The sequence below is a fragment of the Apodemus sylvaticus genome, chromosome 5 (genome assembly GCF_947179515.1).
Source record: "Apodemus sylvaticus chromosome 5, mApoSyl1.1, whole genome shotgun sequence".
NCBI lineage: Eukaryota > Metazoa > Chordata > Mammalia > Rodentia > Muridae > Apodemus > Apodemus sylvaticus.
Genome location: NC_067476.1, coordinates 94,328,264 through 94,343,374, shown reverse-complemented (window position 1 = coordinate 94,343,374; position 15,111 = coordinate 94,328,264). Strand labels below are relative to the sequence as shown.

The window sequence follows — 15,111 nt, the reverse complement described above, 5'->3', positions numbered from 1 at the left end:
CCAAAGAATATACATGGGCTAGATCTAGCTCTCTTCCCTTCACATATGTAGCAGATGTAGAGCTTGGTATTCATATGGCTTCTCCCACAAGTGTAGAGGGAACTGATCTTGACTCTGTTGCCTGCCTGTGCATCCTGTTCCCTTATCTGGGCTGACTTGTCTGGCCTCAGTGGGATAGGATGTGCCTAGTCTGCAGTGACTTGATGTGCCAAGGTTGAGTGGCACCCAAGTGGTCCTTACCCTTCTTAGAGGAGAAGGGAAAGGGATAGGGGAGGAGATGTGCAAAGGATGGGGGCTGGCAAGGGGTGGGGCTGTGATGGTGATGTACAGTGAATAAATGAATAAGTTAATGTGGAAAATTTAGGAAAGAGATGCCCAGTGGCTAAATGAGGAAAAGAAACTCTATAAAATATTATCCAAATTTAAAGTGAAGTATAAATCAAATTAGCTGAATATATGCTGAGTAAAATTAAAAACATTTTAGAAATAGATAAGAGGAAATGAAACCCAAATTTAGTAGAAGAAAAGAAATAATAAAAATCAGAGCAGACATAAGTAAAAATGAAAAACTTGTGAAAATAAAATCATAGCAGTCTCAAAGCTAGACATGAGGAACTAGCATTCAAGTTAGCTTGGGATCCCTAGGTAAAGCAGTAAAGGCAAATAAATAGATTAAAACAAAAAAGCAAAATAAAAATTGTGTTTTTTCAAAAATTTTGATAAAATTGATTTTACATTTAGTTAGAATAATCAGGAAAAAGTAAACTGCAAACTTTATATAAATAAATAAAACCAGAGAAGGAATAAAGAGATGTTCTATTTATTAACTCTCAATGTAGAAACAGCACTCAATTCACAGGAGCAAGAGATAGTTTATTCTTATAGTTAAATATGAGACCATGACTATCAGTACTATGTTCAAACATGGCACCAATTTTCTGAGGTTTTTATAATAACTGAATGAAGAAAGTCATAAATCATTACACCCTTTAAAGATTTTTGGGGAGCATCAGGTGGGCTGTTTTAGGTATATCTTAACTTATGAACCCCAGTTTCTCTCTCTCCCTCTATCCCTCGCTCTGTTCTCTCTCTCTCCTTTTCTTCCTCCCTCTGCTCTTTCTCTGTTCTTGTTTAAAATTTCCATTTTTTTAAAAAAACCTGTTAATATTTGGGCTAATGTTCTCATTTCTAACTTGATTAATTCTGGAAAGAGGATTTCAAAACAAATGGCGTCATATTTTGAGATGCTAATGAAATGTGACATATTTTCTTGGTAGAGTTCTTTATCTACACATAAAGACATACATACATGCCTAAGTGTCTGTGTGCATATGTGTGTTAAGGTGTACATGTGCTTTTGTGTCTTTGCATGTACACATGTGCGTGTGTGTACATGCATGTGTAGGCATGCACATGTTTGCAAATGTTTGTATTTACATGTGTATGTATAGGAATTCACATGTGTGTATGTGTATATGTATGTGGAGGGGGTGTTGCATGTGCATATGCTTTTGTGTGTGCCTAAGTATGTATTAGAAGGTATATTTATGTGTATGAGTATTCATATCGGTGTATCTGTATGAATGAGTTTGTATGGGTGGGTGTGTATGTGTGTGGATACCTGAGTGTGTGTGTTAATCCATATATCTCCCTGGGGTGGGAGAGGGTAGGCAGAAGATGCTTTCAAAAGGATGTTGATGAGAAGTGGCTAGTACCATCTTCATTCACACCTAACAAGACCCAATTCCAGTTGAGGCTTTGGGGGAATGATGTTCTTGAATGGATAGGTCAGAGTAGAGAGAAATCTGACTTTGTCTTGCTCTGTGACTTGTAGGGCAGTGGCCAGGCACCATCTTGAGAGAGAAACTAATGTTAAGACTGAAGTGCCCTAAATTTGTGCACTGGAATTGCAGAAAGTTTCCTGATGTTTGCATTATTATTTGCATGTTTATGGTGGCCCTAAAGGAATAAGGCAGCAAGAAATTTTAGGGGAGGGAAAGTGCTGGGAACCAGCCCTGATGATGGCCAGGTTCTGAAGAGTAGGCAAGGAGTGAGTCAGCCATGGGGCTCAAGAGGAATTTTGCAGCCTGACTGTCAGTCAGAGTGCTTTTTTATTTATATAGAACTCAGTGACAGGGATAGATTTATATTGTTCCAAAAACATAGATTGTATCATTTTTGCACATGTGTTTTAATATCATTTTGGTCATAAGTTTAGTTATTATTGATAAACAGTGACAGAACAGAATTATTTTATAATCATTTTCCTTCATTAGTCCCACAACCCAACTTTTAAGAATCTAGAGGCATATTTTGTCAAAGGAAAAAAAATCTCAAGCTGGTAGTTCTTGCAGTTTCAAGGCTTGAGATGGCAAAAGTCTCCAAGCTGGCCTGGGCAGATTGCCGTGTCTCAAGCAGGATATTTTTAATTCCTAATGGTCAGACTACCAATAACACAGCAGTTGTACTGGAGGTAACTGTTCTAAGAAAGGGAGGTCTAAATACATCATTCTTTTATTATTTATCCACATCATTCTCTGTTCATTAATATAAGCTCCTATGTAGGGCTAACTTTGTTGATGTATCTTCTCCTAGAGCTGCATACCATATGTAACCTCTAATCTTATATGTCACATAATTGCCTGAGTGCATAGCAAGGACAGACTTTTTTTTATTTGATATAATTTATTTACATTTCAAATGATTTCCCTTTTCTAGCCCCCTCCCACTCCCCGAAAGTCCCGTAAGCCCCCTTCTCTTCCCCTGTCCTCCCACCCACCCCTTCCCACTTCCCCGTTCTGGTTTTGCCGATTACTGTTTCACTGAATCTTTCCAGAACCAGGGGCCACTCCTCCTTTCTTCTTGTACCTCATTTGATGTGTGGATTATGTTTTGGGTATTCCAGTTTTCTAGGTTAATAACCACTTATTAGTGAGTGCATACCATGATTCACCTTTTGAGTCTGGGTTACCTCACTTAGTATGATATTCTCTAGCTCCATCCATTTGCCTAAGAATTTCATGAATTCATTGTTTCTAATGGCTGAATAGTACTCCATTGTGTAGATGTACCACATTTTTTGCATCCACTCTTCTGTTGAGGGATACCTGGGTTCTTTCCAGCATCTGGCAATTATAAATAGGGCTGCTATGAACATAGTGGAACATGTATCCTTATTACATGGTGGGGAGTCTTCTGGGTATATGCCCAGGAGTGGTATAGCAGGATCTTCTGGAAGTGAGGTGCCCAGTTTTCGGAGGAACCGCCAGACTGATTTCCAGAGTGGTTGTACCAATTTGCAACCCCACCAGCAGTGGAGGAGTGTTCCTCTTTCTCCACACCCTCTCCAACACCTGCTGTCTCCTGAATTTTTAATCTTAGCCATTCTGACTGGTGTAAGATGAAATCTTAGGGTTGTTTTGATTTGCATTTCCCTAATGACTAATGAAGTTGAGCATTTTTTAAGATGCTTCTCCGCCATAGCAAGGACAGACTTTTAACCTGACCTGCTGCCAACTCCTCTAGTCTACTGCGTCTTGTTTACCTTTGTGGTTTACTTTCTTCTGGTTATGTTGTTCCTGAATAAGTACAGGGGCAGATGTTCCAAGAGTATCTTGGAATCAGAGCCTCTTAAGGAGATTTCTGTTGTCTGTATTTGAGTCACAATGTCCAGTGTGAAAGAAGACCTTCACGTAGGGCCAGATAAGGATAGCTCCCTAAAAGTGGTAGGGGCAATAGGCTCAGGACTTCCTTGGGGGAACACAGAAGCAGTACTCCTGGGAGAATGCATAAATTATTCATAAGAAATTTCTCATCAATCCAATATTCCCAAATTGTACAACTGTATAAATATTAAAATCACCCCAAAGCATACAGCACTTGGAGATCAAGACCAAAAGTGGAAGGCAGTGATTGTATCACCCAGCTTAGCTTTGCTGGGCTTTGTCAAGCAGCGGTGCTGGTTTTATGCCATTTGCTGTTCCCATTAGATATGGCTGTGGCAGGAAAGAGCTATGGATTCGATCAAGAAACGTTATATGCATGTAAGAAATTCTCAACAACAACAATAAAACAACTCGGAGATAATCTGGGCAATCTGATGGACAGTAAACAACATATACCTTGCCAGTATGTATAAATAAAATATTCTAGATTTGTACTTAGTAACATAGGGTAAGTGGGGGGTGTGGAATAATTAAAATGAGATGCAGAACATCATTTCCTGCATTTATCTGTGCAAAACAATATCTCACATATCATTACAACACACAAAATAGTATATTTTATTAACTAATTTATTTACTTTACATCTCCAACATAGCCCTCCCTTCTAGTCCCTCCCCCATTGACTCTTCCCTTCCCCTCTGAGAAGGGGGAGGTCCCCTTTGGTATGACCAGACCTTGGGACATCAAGTCACTACAGGGCTAGGCACATCCTCTTGGACTGAGGTCAGATAAAGCAGCTGCACAGGCATGTAACGGATTAAGGGACAGCTCCTGCTCCAGGTGTTGGGAGACCAGCATGAAGACCAAGCTGTACAACTGCTATATATGTGTGGGGAGCCTAGATTCAGCCTATATTTGCTCTTTGGTTGGTGGTTCAGTCTCTGGGAGTCCCCAAGGATCCAGATTAGATGACTCTTTTGGTTGTCTTGTAACCTCCATGTCTCCTCAGGTCCCTCAGTCCTTCCCTCAACTCTTCCACAGGACTCTCCAGCTGTGGGGCTCTGCATCTGTTTCCATAGGTTGCTGGGTGGAGTTCTTAGAGGACAGTTATACTACGGTCCTGTCTACACCCATAACAGAGTATATTACTGAGGTAGGGACATCTCTAAGACATGCCAGATACCTGAGACAAAGGTTGGGAAGCCCCAGGGAGTCTATGGGGTAACTCAAGCGGAGACACCTAGCAGTGGGGGATATGGAGCCTGAAGTGGCCACTTCTGGTAGCCAGGCAGGACAGTAAAGGGGAGAATCTTCATCTCCAAATGTGTCCTGAATACAAAATATGTAGAGACAAAGATGGAACAGAGACTGAGGGAATGGTCAACTAATGACTGGCTACACTTTAGACCCACCCATCCCATGGGCAAAAACCAATCCATGACACTATAAATGATATTCTGTTATGCTTCCAGATGGAAACACACACACACACACACACACACACACACACACACACACACACAGACACACACATACACACACACAGAGACAGACACATACACACACAGATACACACATACATATTTTAAAAAAGTGGAGTGTTTGATTGAAGCAAAGGGCTTGAGAATGGAAAATAAATATTAAAGATAATACATGTTTAAAAGAAGAGGGTCACTGTACAAATCATGCTGATAACATACTGTGGATGGAAATGTGACTGTGCTGAATATTTATCAGCTATAATAAATGTTTGAGATGATGGATATGCTACGTGGGTCATTACATGGTACAAAGCACGTAGAGGCATTATATTCTACACAAAATATATAAAGGAATTACTATCAATATTGATAAAGACAGAAATAGCAGTGTTACTTCCTCTGAATATTTCTCAATAAAATTCATGCTTCATTATAACATAAATCAGTAAAACATACTGACTTTTTCTTTTTACTTCTTTAATTTTGGAGATAATACAATTACAATATTTCTCCCTTTCTTTTCTTTTCCCTACTCCCCTTCAAATTCCTCATACCCATCATGATCCCCTTTCAAATCCATGCTCTTTATTTATCAATTGTTATTACATGCATATTTATGTGCAGGTACATATATTGTCCCTATAACTTGCTCAGCCTGTATAAGGTTGCTTGTATGTATATTTTTAGGGCTAACAGTTTGGTATTGGATAACCAAATAGATATGCTTGTCCCTGGGGCAGACTATTTCTTCTGCTCTCAGCATTTCTTAGCCGCTTATAGTTCTTTGTGTAGGGCTGAGGTCGCATAGGCTTTCCTCATCCTCTTTGACATGTCAATTGGCGCTGTGCTTGTTCAGTTCATGTTTGGGAAGCCATGTTGCTGAGAGTTTATGGGTATATATTCTGACATTACTAGAGATACAGTCTCACAGAAGACACTCTAACAATCTTTCCACTTCTCCCACAATGTTCCTTGAGCCTTAGGTGTGTGAGTGTTTTATAGATATAGCCACTGGGTCTAGGATCCACAATTCTTTATTTTAATTGGGCCTGGTTTTCTGTAGTGATCTTCATCTGTTGTAAAGAGAAGTTTTCTTGGTGACATTTATATATAGGATAAGAATTTATAGATTGTTGTTAGGGATTATGCTGGTTAAAAAAGTATTGGCTGTAGATTCTTAATCCAAAACCATAACTTCACTAGCTCTCAGTAGTTGGTTAGGTTTCCAATATCCGGAATTATTTCTCTCTTGTTGATGGGGTCTTAATTCCAAATAGAGATCTTTTGATTACCACCAAGGTACGTGGGCCACTACTGCACTTTTAGGACCATCATGCATTGCTGGTGGCGGATGGAGTTTGTAGGCACCATTGCTTTTTAAAATAGCAGACTGATGTTTTCTATGGTCATATTACTACTGACCACAGAAGTACAAAGAGGAGGTACAGCAAGAGACACTGAAGGTATTTGAACAACTAAATCCATTTGTTAAATGTGGCAAATATGAGATGGATGCCCTTGATACAAGTTTCTCTAGAAGAAACAAGATGAGTTAGATGAAGCCTGTACTCACACTCACTGCAATGTATTAAATTCACAATTTATAAAAGCCATTATAAGATAACTTAAAATATTCCTGTAGTGATTTTACTTGTGTAGTTCACACATATATAGAGAAAATTCTGTTTTCAAGATTGTTGACATAATTTTTGTGAATTACTTGGAAACTAAATATTAAAAGTTATGTTGAAATATTTGTATTCATCATGAGAGGGTTTAAATTGACAAGTGGTAGAAGTCGATTTTTATGCAGATTTTGATGTCATGTTGCCTTCCCGTGACCTGTCACCCATTACAACATTCCCCTTGTGGCCTTGACCACAATGAATATGTTTTAGAAGGCATTTTCCTTGGTTAATTGACTAGTTTTGCAGGACTGCATCATTACAGCTTGGTTTGGTCACTATCCTCTCCACAGTTAATGAGCTATGTTTTCCTTTTATAGAAACATTTGTACACTCTCTATGCTTGAAGCAATAGGCTGTGAGTAGGCACAATGAAGAGATGCCATAAATTTCACAGCAAGAAGACATTATGATAAGTAAGCTTCAGCAGCAAGGAAGACTTGGGTAATGGTTTGCTTTTTGCACACATTAATTATGGTTTGGTTTATAAACAGGAAGAAACGGGTGGTGGGAGGAATGTTGATTAAAGCAGAAGAGTTTGTTGTAGTTATAGAGACAAGAAGCAATCCTCAACAGAGTCACTTAGAGATTCAAGATTCATCTGAGGTACTTTGTATCCTGGTACTCACCCTTGCTCATTTCAGGACTAGGCAGGTTAGTGACTGCACTCACGGTTCTTTAGGAAAATTATTATGACTGCAAATGAAGACAAATCTTCTTTTCTTTTTAAAATTTATTGATATATTTATTTACATTTCAAATGATTTCCCCTTTTCTGGACCCCCACTCCCCGAAAGTCCCATCAGTCCCCTTCCCTCCCCCTGTTTTCCCACCCAACCCTTCCCACTTCCCTGTTCTGATTTTGCTCTATACTGCTTCACTGAGTCTTTTCAGAACAAGGGGCCACTCCTCCGTTCTTCTTGTACCTCATTTGATGTGTGGAATATGTTTTGGGTATTCCAGTTTTCTAGGTTAATATCCACTTATTAGTGAGTGCTTCTATCTTCTTCAAAACAAGTTTATTGTAGATGGTTTTAAAGAGAAGAGCTAAGCTATAAGGAGAAAATTTATTACTGACAAGTACAGGTTTAAAACAAACCAAACCAAAACTGTCCTGTAAGTAATGTGGTAATACAGAAATTGAACATGTGCTTAAAAAAAACATTTACCCCAAGCTAAAACCATGTAAGATCAGCTAAAATTACATGGTGGAAGAAAAAGAAAATGCTAACATTTAAATATGTAATGCTTAACTGTTAAATGATTAATCTTCTATACTTTTTTATTTTAAAATATTTATCATAATTTTTCTAGGTCAACTCAAAGAGAGGGTTGATGAACTGGGGTCATTGGGCAGCAGCAACAAACAAAAGGGGCCAGATATGGATCTTATGAGGCAAAGCCAAAAGGACAGAGAGGATGAACACTCACCGGGGCTTCCATTCACAGGGTATGTGAGCAGCCACTGGAACATGAATACCAGCCAGTGGCCAAGTGGACAGGATCAAAAATGTTGTATCAATATTTGCAGGACCGCATCATTACAGCTTGGTTTGTAGGGAATTTTTTATTCATAGGCAAGTTCTTCAAGTCCATAGCAAAACTGGGCACACACATTCATAGGCAAATTCTTCATGTCTACAGCTAGAGAACTGAGCATGCATTGGCTCTACTAAGAGGATGACATTTCCTTTTTGCAAGGAAGAACTTTGCACTTACTATATTAAGCACAAAAGATAATAAAAGCAAATCAGGAAATAACACAATTTCAAACCTTGTCAACTGAGGAAAACAAGATATGACCCAGATAGATAAATAAAGGGAACAGTCTCAGAACAAATTTTAGTCCCCTGGTTCAGTAATTTCTTCAGTTGATGTGAACATGAAATTTCTTCCCCAATTTTTCTGCATGTCCAGTTATTATTAATCTATTCTAAAGTGTCATTCAATTCCATATAAATGAAGACAGAACTAGTCACCTCAAAGTGGAGGACCCCTGACAGACAGTAGCCACAGAAGAGGAGGGTGTGAACATGGTGAAGTACTCAGAGCCAAGTGTCTCCCTCTAGAAGTCTTTAAGTAACTAACTTGCAGAAATGGCTTTCTGATAGTCAAGACATTTGAAAATCTGAAGACAGAAACCGAGTAAGTTGCTGAATAATGCTCACTGTGTTATTTTTGTCTGATTTGTGGGGACTCTGAAAACGGGAAATGCATAGTCAGTCCTACTTCATTTCTCCCCCTTTTCTAGCTAGCTGCAATTCCTGCAGCCTGTCTCTCTCCTACCCACACTTGTTCCTCTTACCCCTTCCTGCAGCCACAGACCCAAGCTCATCCTCCTTGGATAATGACTCAGCTTTAAAGAAACTCTATTTTTTATGCACAAAATTCCCATTCTTGCATGAATGATATCTCAGGATAATATGTCAGGAAAGCCCCACAGAACTTCTGTGTGATAGCCTGTGGAATAGGGCTCCTGTCTTGCAGCAATGTATGCAAGCGGGGGACTGGCCAGTGTTAGCCTAAAAGGATGCACCACTGCTGCTGTATGCTGGCAGGGGATTATTTTGGGTGATGCTATTTTTAAGAGTGCATCCTTGGACTTCCCTTCTGTCACCTCTTCATTATTATAAATTTTCAGCCTCACTGGTCAACTTTGTCTCCTGTCTCATTCAGTTATCTAATTTCCCTTTTTCTTTCTGATTTGAACCTTTCCATCTAATTCTTTTCTTATTTTAAATGTATATTTAATTACCCTAAAATTCCAAGTTGCCATCTGCCTGGGCTTTATCTGTGCATATTTTATATGTACTGTCTTATTTTTGTGTTTGAATATCATCATAAGTATCATTATTTTGTGTCTTTTCTTTGGCCATTGTGATTTGCCTTTCCTCAGTCTCCCTTATAGCCCAGCTAGCTCTAACTCACTGTGGAGTACAGTCTGGATTCACACTAGTAGTAAGCCTCCTGACTCTGCCACCCAAGTAATGAGAATACAGGTGTATACTGCCGCATCCAGGATTTTTTATTTTTTGCCATCCAAATTTCAGTTTGTAAAAAGTATATTCTTATTGCTTAATACATTCAAGCCTACAAAAAAGCATATTTCTCTTAGTAATCACAAGGAATTTGGGGAGGGTTTTAAACTTTCTATTCTTATGGAAATTTAGATTAGTTTTATAGCACCTTACATTATTCAAGGTTTCAGTAGAAATCATAAATTAGTTCTTTTAACTTTTTTAAATATTATAGTATATTTCATAATTTTCCTGTTCTCTTTCTTCCCTCCAAACCCTTCCATGTGTCATCACCACATACTCTCTCTCAAATTCATGGCTTCATATATATATATATATATAAAGCCATGAATATATATATATATATATATATTCCATACATATATGGAATTTATATAAGGAATATATATATATTCCTTATATATATATTAAGGAATTAATATATTCCTTAATATATATATATTAACAACCTATTAAGACCATACAATGCTACTAATACATATATTATGTATATTAATATATATATTAATACACATATTAGAATATATATATATATGCTAATACACATATACACTAATATACATATTAGGAATATGTATAAGGAATATATATATATATATATATATATATATTCCTAAATACAACTTATTAAGACCATGCAATGTTATTTGTATTTGTTTTTAAGACTGACTCATTGTTGACTTTACTTTGAGATTTTTATTATGCCATTAAAATGGTGCGGCATACAGAATAATGTCCTTCAAAGATGTCTATGTCCTAAATTCAGACCTGTGATTATTATCTTATCGTAAAGGCAGCCTTGTGGATATAATTGGTTCAAGAATTTTAAGATTTAAAATTATCATTGATCTGTCTAATGTAATTCCAAGGATCATTATAAGAGAAAACAAGAGCGTCCAAATGAAGGAGGAAGTGAGCAGATTAAAAGCAGACGCTGGAAATGTGCACTTCCAATATTCCAAACGGGGCCCCGAACCAAGGAATGCGAGCAGCCTTTAGATGCCGTAAATGACAAGAAAACAGATAATATCATGGAAACTTTGGAAAGATAAATCTCTGGAGCCACTTCAGCTTTATCTCCTAACACCACAGCTTTCCTGCCGTTTGTTGTTGCTTTTTGGTTTTTTTGTTTGTTTGTTTGTTTTGTTTTGTTTTAAGACAGGGTTTCTCTGTCTGTAGACCAGGCTGGCCTTGAACTCAGAAATCCACCTGCCTCTGCCTCCAAAGTGCTGGGATTAAAGGCATGTGCCACCACTGCCCAGTTTTTCCTGCCTTTAAAAGTACAACTGTGTCAGGGTAGGTGAGGATGAGGGAAGAGCTGAGTGGAGTGGCATAGGGACAGTGGGCTGAGAGCAGGAGAGCTATTTTAAGCCACAAAATTTGTGATAATTTCTTGCAATGGAGATCAGAAACAAATAAAAAAAAATGTGGCTGAAGAAATAGTTCAATTGTAAAGTACTTGTTTTAAATATATGCATAAAGATCTGACACCCAGAAATGCTAGGTATATACATACATACATATATACATACATAATGCATACATACATACATACATACATACACACATACATGCATACACACATGCATACATACATGCATGCATGCATGCATACATACATACATACATACATGCATACACACATACATGCATACACACATGCATGCATACACACATGCATGCATACATACATACATGCATACATACATACATACATGCATACACACATACATACATGCATACATACATACATACATACATACATACATACATACATAAAAAGAGAGCTGAGAAGCTGTTTATTGTGAAAATTTAGTGAGAGTATGGATATTTTGGTCTTAGTGTCAAGTTTCATATTTGATGATAATTGCTTCCTGTCTCAGTTGCCTCTCTAGCTACCTGCAGAGGCTATTCTTTATCTGTAAGGGACTCTATTGTCTTCCTCCTATCTGTGCCAGGAGCTGACCACCGTTTTTAGTTGCCTTTATGCTCTTTATAACTCAGCAGTCACCTTGTTCCCAAGCACACGCTCGCGCGCGCGCGCACACACACACACACACACAGAAAATTTGACTCGTTTTTCCTCCAATATTTTATTTGCCAGGGTAGTTCAAGTACATTTTTAAAAAATAAAAATTCTATGTGATGTAATTCTTATCTCTGGGAGTCAAGCAGGTGTGCAGATCTATAACAGAGAACATTTTTATCTCAGATCACCAGAAAGAGATTTTGTTGAAAGTGTATGCTAATATAGTGAAATGACTTCTTTCATTTTAAAACATATTAGCTACCTTTTTTTGACTTTGTAAATGAATAGTTGAGGACTCATAATTAGTTTTATGAGAGAATACAACTATTTCTCTGTGTGGTTTAACAAGTATAGGAATGACCTTGGATTCTTGGGATAGACCCTAATTGGCATACCATTTACACACTATGGGTTTGAAGTCAACTGATTTACAAAATACTCTCAACTCTCGTGCCAGCCCTCAGTCCCATGAAAGTATTTCTTCATTCAGCAAGCATGATGCACTTGTCATATGTCTTCGTGAGTCCCTGTTGGTGACATGATGGTGGTAGAAACTACACATGTGAACAGAACAGGATCCCTATGTCAAAGAAAGCTATATTTTATCTTGCAGTCTAATGATTAAAAAAAATTAGGCCTCATATATGCTGAGAAAGCACTCTACTGAGCAACACCTCCAGCAAGAAGCGACATTTTAGTACGAGAGATAGACAGTTACACAATTATGAATAACAAAGTAAACTAAATACTACCAGAGCCCCCTTAGTGAGGGTTATTATTGCTATTTAAAAACACCATGATTAAGAACAAGGTGGGGAGGAAAAGTTTTATCTTACTTATACTTCCATATCATTATTCCTTATCAAAGGAAAATCAGGACAGGAACTCAAACAGCTGAGGAACCTGGAGGCAGGAGCTGATGCAGAGGCCTTGGAGGCTCACTGGCTTGCTCCTCATGACTTGTTTCAGCCTGCTTTCTGATAGAACCCAGGACCAGCTGTCTAGGGACGGCTCCATGCACAGTGGACTGGGCCCTCTGACATCAGTCACTAACTAACAAAATGGCCTACAGGTTTGCCTACTCTCTCATCTTATGGAGACATTTTCTCATTTGAGATTCCCTCCACACAGTTGACTCTTTCTTGTGTCAAGTCGATGTTAAAACCTAGCCAGAACAGAATTATTGAATGTGTGAAGATTCTATTGAACCGTGATTTTACAAATAAGGGCATGTTTACCTGGAGTTTGGGAATTAGACTTTATGTGATGCACAATACAATGAGATAAATTTTGGAAGTTGAAGACAGAAGAGAAATGGTTAAAGTTTAATGTAGTAATAAAAATAACTGTGTAGAGACATTGAAAACTGTTAATTGTGCATGAGTATTGTTAGGTGCCTGATATGAATGGCTGAAATCATAGCAATCCATAAAAATTGTAATCAAAGGGATTTAAAAATGATTTTTTTTTTTGTCATCCAGGTAGAATGTCCTGAACAAGAAGAAATAGAAAATATTCATTTAATACTAAACAACAGTAGAACACACCAGTCTGGAGAGAAAATGAATTTAGTAGTAGTAGTTAGCTGTAAAAACTATGACGCTCTGTAGAAATCAACCTACCCATCTAAGTGGAAGCTATTCTGCACGTGATATTCTTCTGTGAGTAATACTAGTGTAATAATTACTTTCACAGTTGCAAGCGTTCTTTGTTAAACACTAACTTTTGCCTAAGTAAATTGTTCTCATTTTTATTCTCCCCTCAGCAAATACGAATGCTAATTCTGAAGCAATGTATGGAATGAATCGCTCTGTAGTATCAGAGTTTGTGTTCCTCGGGATCACTAATATATGGGAGGTTCAATTTTTACTTTTTTTCTTCACCTTGCTATTCTATTTTGCAAGTATGACTGGCAACCTTGTCATTGTGCTCACTGTAACCTTGGATCCTCATCTGAATTCCTCCCTGTATTTCCTCTTAGCTAATCTCTCAGTCATTGATATGATATTCTCCTCAATTACAGCTCCCAAGATGATCTGTGACATTTTCAAGAAGCACAAAAGCATCTCTTTTTGGGGATGTATAACTCAGGTCTTCTTCAGTCATGCAGTTGGGGGCACTGAGATGGTGCTGCTCATAGCCATGGCTTTTGACAGATATGTGGCCATATGCAAGCCTCTGCATTACCTTATCATCATGAGACCACGAGTGTGTCTGTTCTTTTTAGTCACTTCTTGGGTCATTGGTCTTATTCACTCAGTGGTACAACTTGTGTTTGTTGTAGACTTGCCTTTCTGTGGTCCTAATACACTGGACAGCTTTTACTGTGATCTGCCTCGACTCCTCAGACTTGCCTGCACAAACACTCAAGGGCTTGAGCTCATGGTCACTGTCAACAGTGGACTAATTTCTGTGGGCTCCTTTCTTCTACTGGTCATTTCCTATATTTTCATTCTATTCACTGTTTGGAAACATTCTTCTGGTGGATTATCTAAGGCTCTTTCCACTCTTTCAGCCCACATCACTGTGGTCATCTTGTTCTTTGGGCCACTGATGTTTTTCTATACATGGCCTTCACCAACATCACACCTTGATAAATATCTTGCTATCTTTGATGCATTTATCACTCCTTTTTTGAATCCAGTCATCTATACATTCAGGAACAAAGACATGAAAGTGGCAATGGGGAGACTATGGGGCTATCTTAGACATTACAGGAAAATTTCATAAATAGTTTGACTGTGATAATGGAACTATAGATACTACATCATGGACATTTCAAAGAAGGTACCATGAAATATCAGAGACAGTCCCAAGATTTATGCAATGCTACATGCCCAAAATACACTAAATATTAATCAGCTACATTACAAATGTCATTAATGATTGATACCCTGTACATCAGAGTATGAATAACAATTTAGTGTCATTTTATAACTTGCCATTCTTAAAGTCCATGATCTAGAGAAATTTCTAACTATAAATCAAAGAATAATATTTTATCAGTTTTCTGTAGTCAATAGACTGAGATTATATAGACATATGATTTTTAATCTGCTTAAGGTTTTTTTTTAAAAATTATGTTTGCTTTCCACTGAACCAGTCTTTATATGTTTCACCTCTTTATCATACATCTCTGTTTTTCAGTCTAGAATATTGTTGGACCTGTGTGTAGAATAATAGAATTGAAAATTAGAGTGACTGAACAACAC

At 37.8% G+C, this 15,111-nt stretch overlaps 1 protein-coding gene across 1 annotated transcript; it reads left to right on the top strand.

Moving 5' to 3' along the window:
* Positions 1-13,687: 13,687 nt before the first annotated feature.
* Positions 13,688-14,629, top strand: LOC127684517 (olfactory receptor 4F15-like). The gene has a single exon (XM_052181430.1). The coding sequence runs from the start codon at positions 13,691-13,693 to the stop codon at positions 14,627-14,629; it is 939 nt and encodes a 312-aa protein (XP_052037390.1). The 5' UTR covers positions 13,688-13,690.
* The last annotated feature ends 482 nt before the right edge of the window (positions 14,630-15,111 follow it).

Coding starts and splice junctions, on each gene's coding strand:
- LOC127684517 (XM_052181430.1), top strand. CDS start 13,691: ATGTATGGAATGAATCGCTCTGTAGTATCAGAGTTTGTGTTCCTCGGG.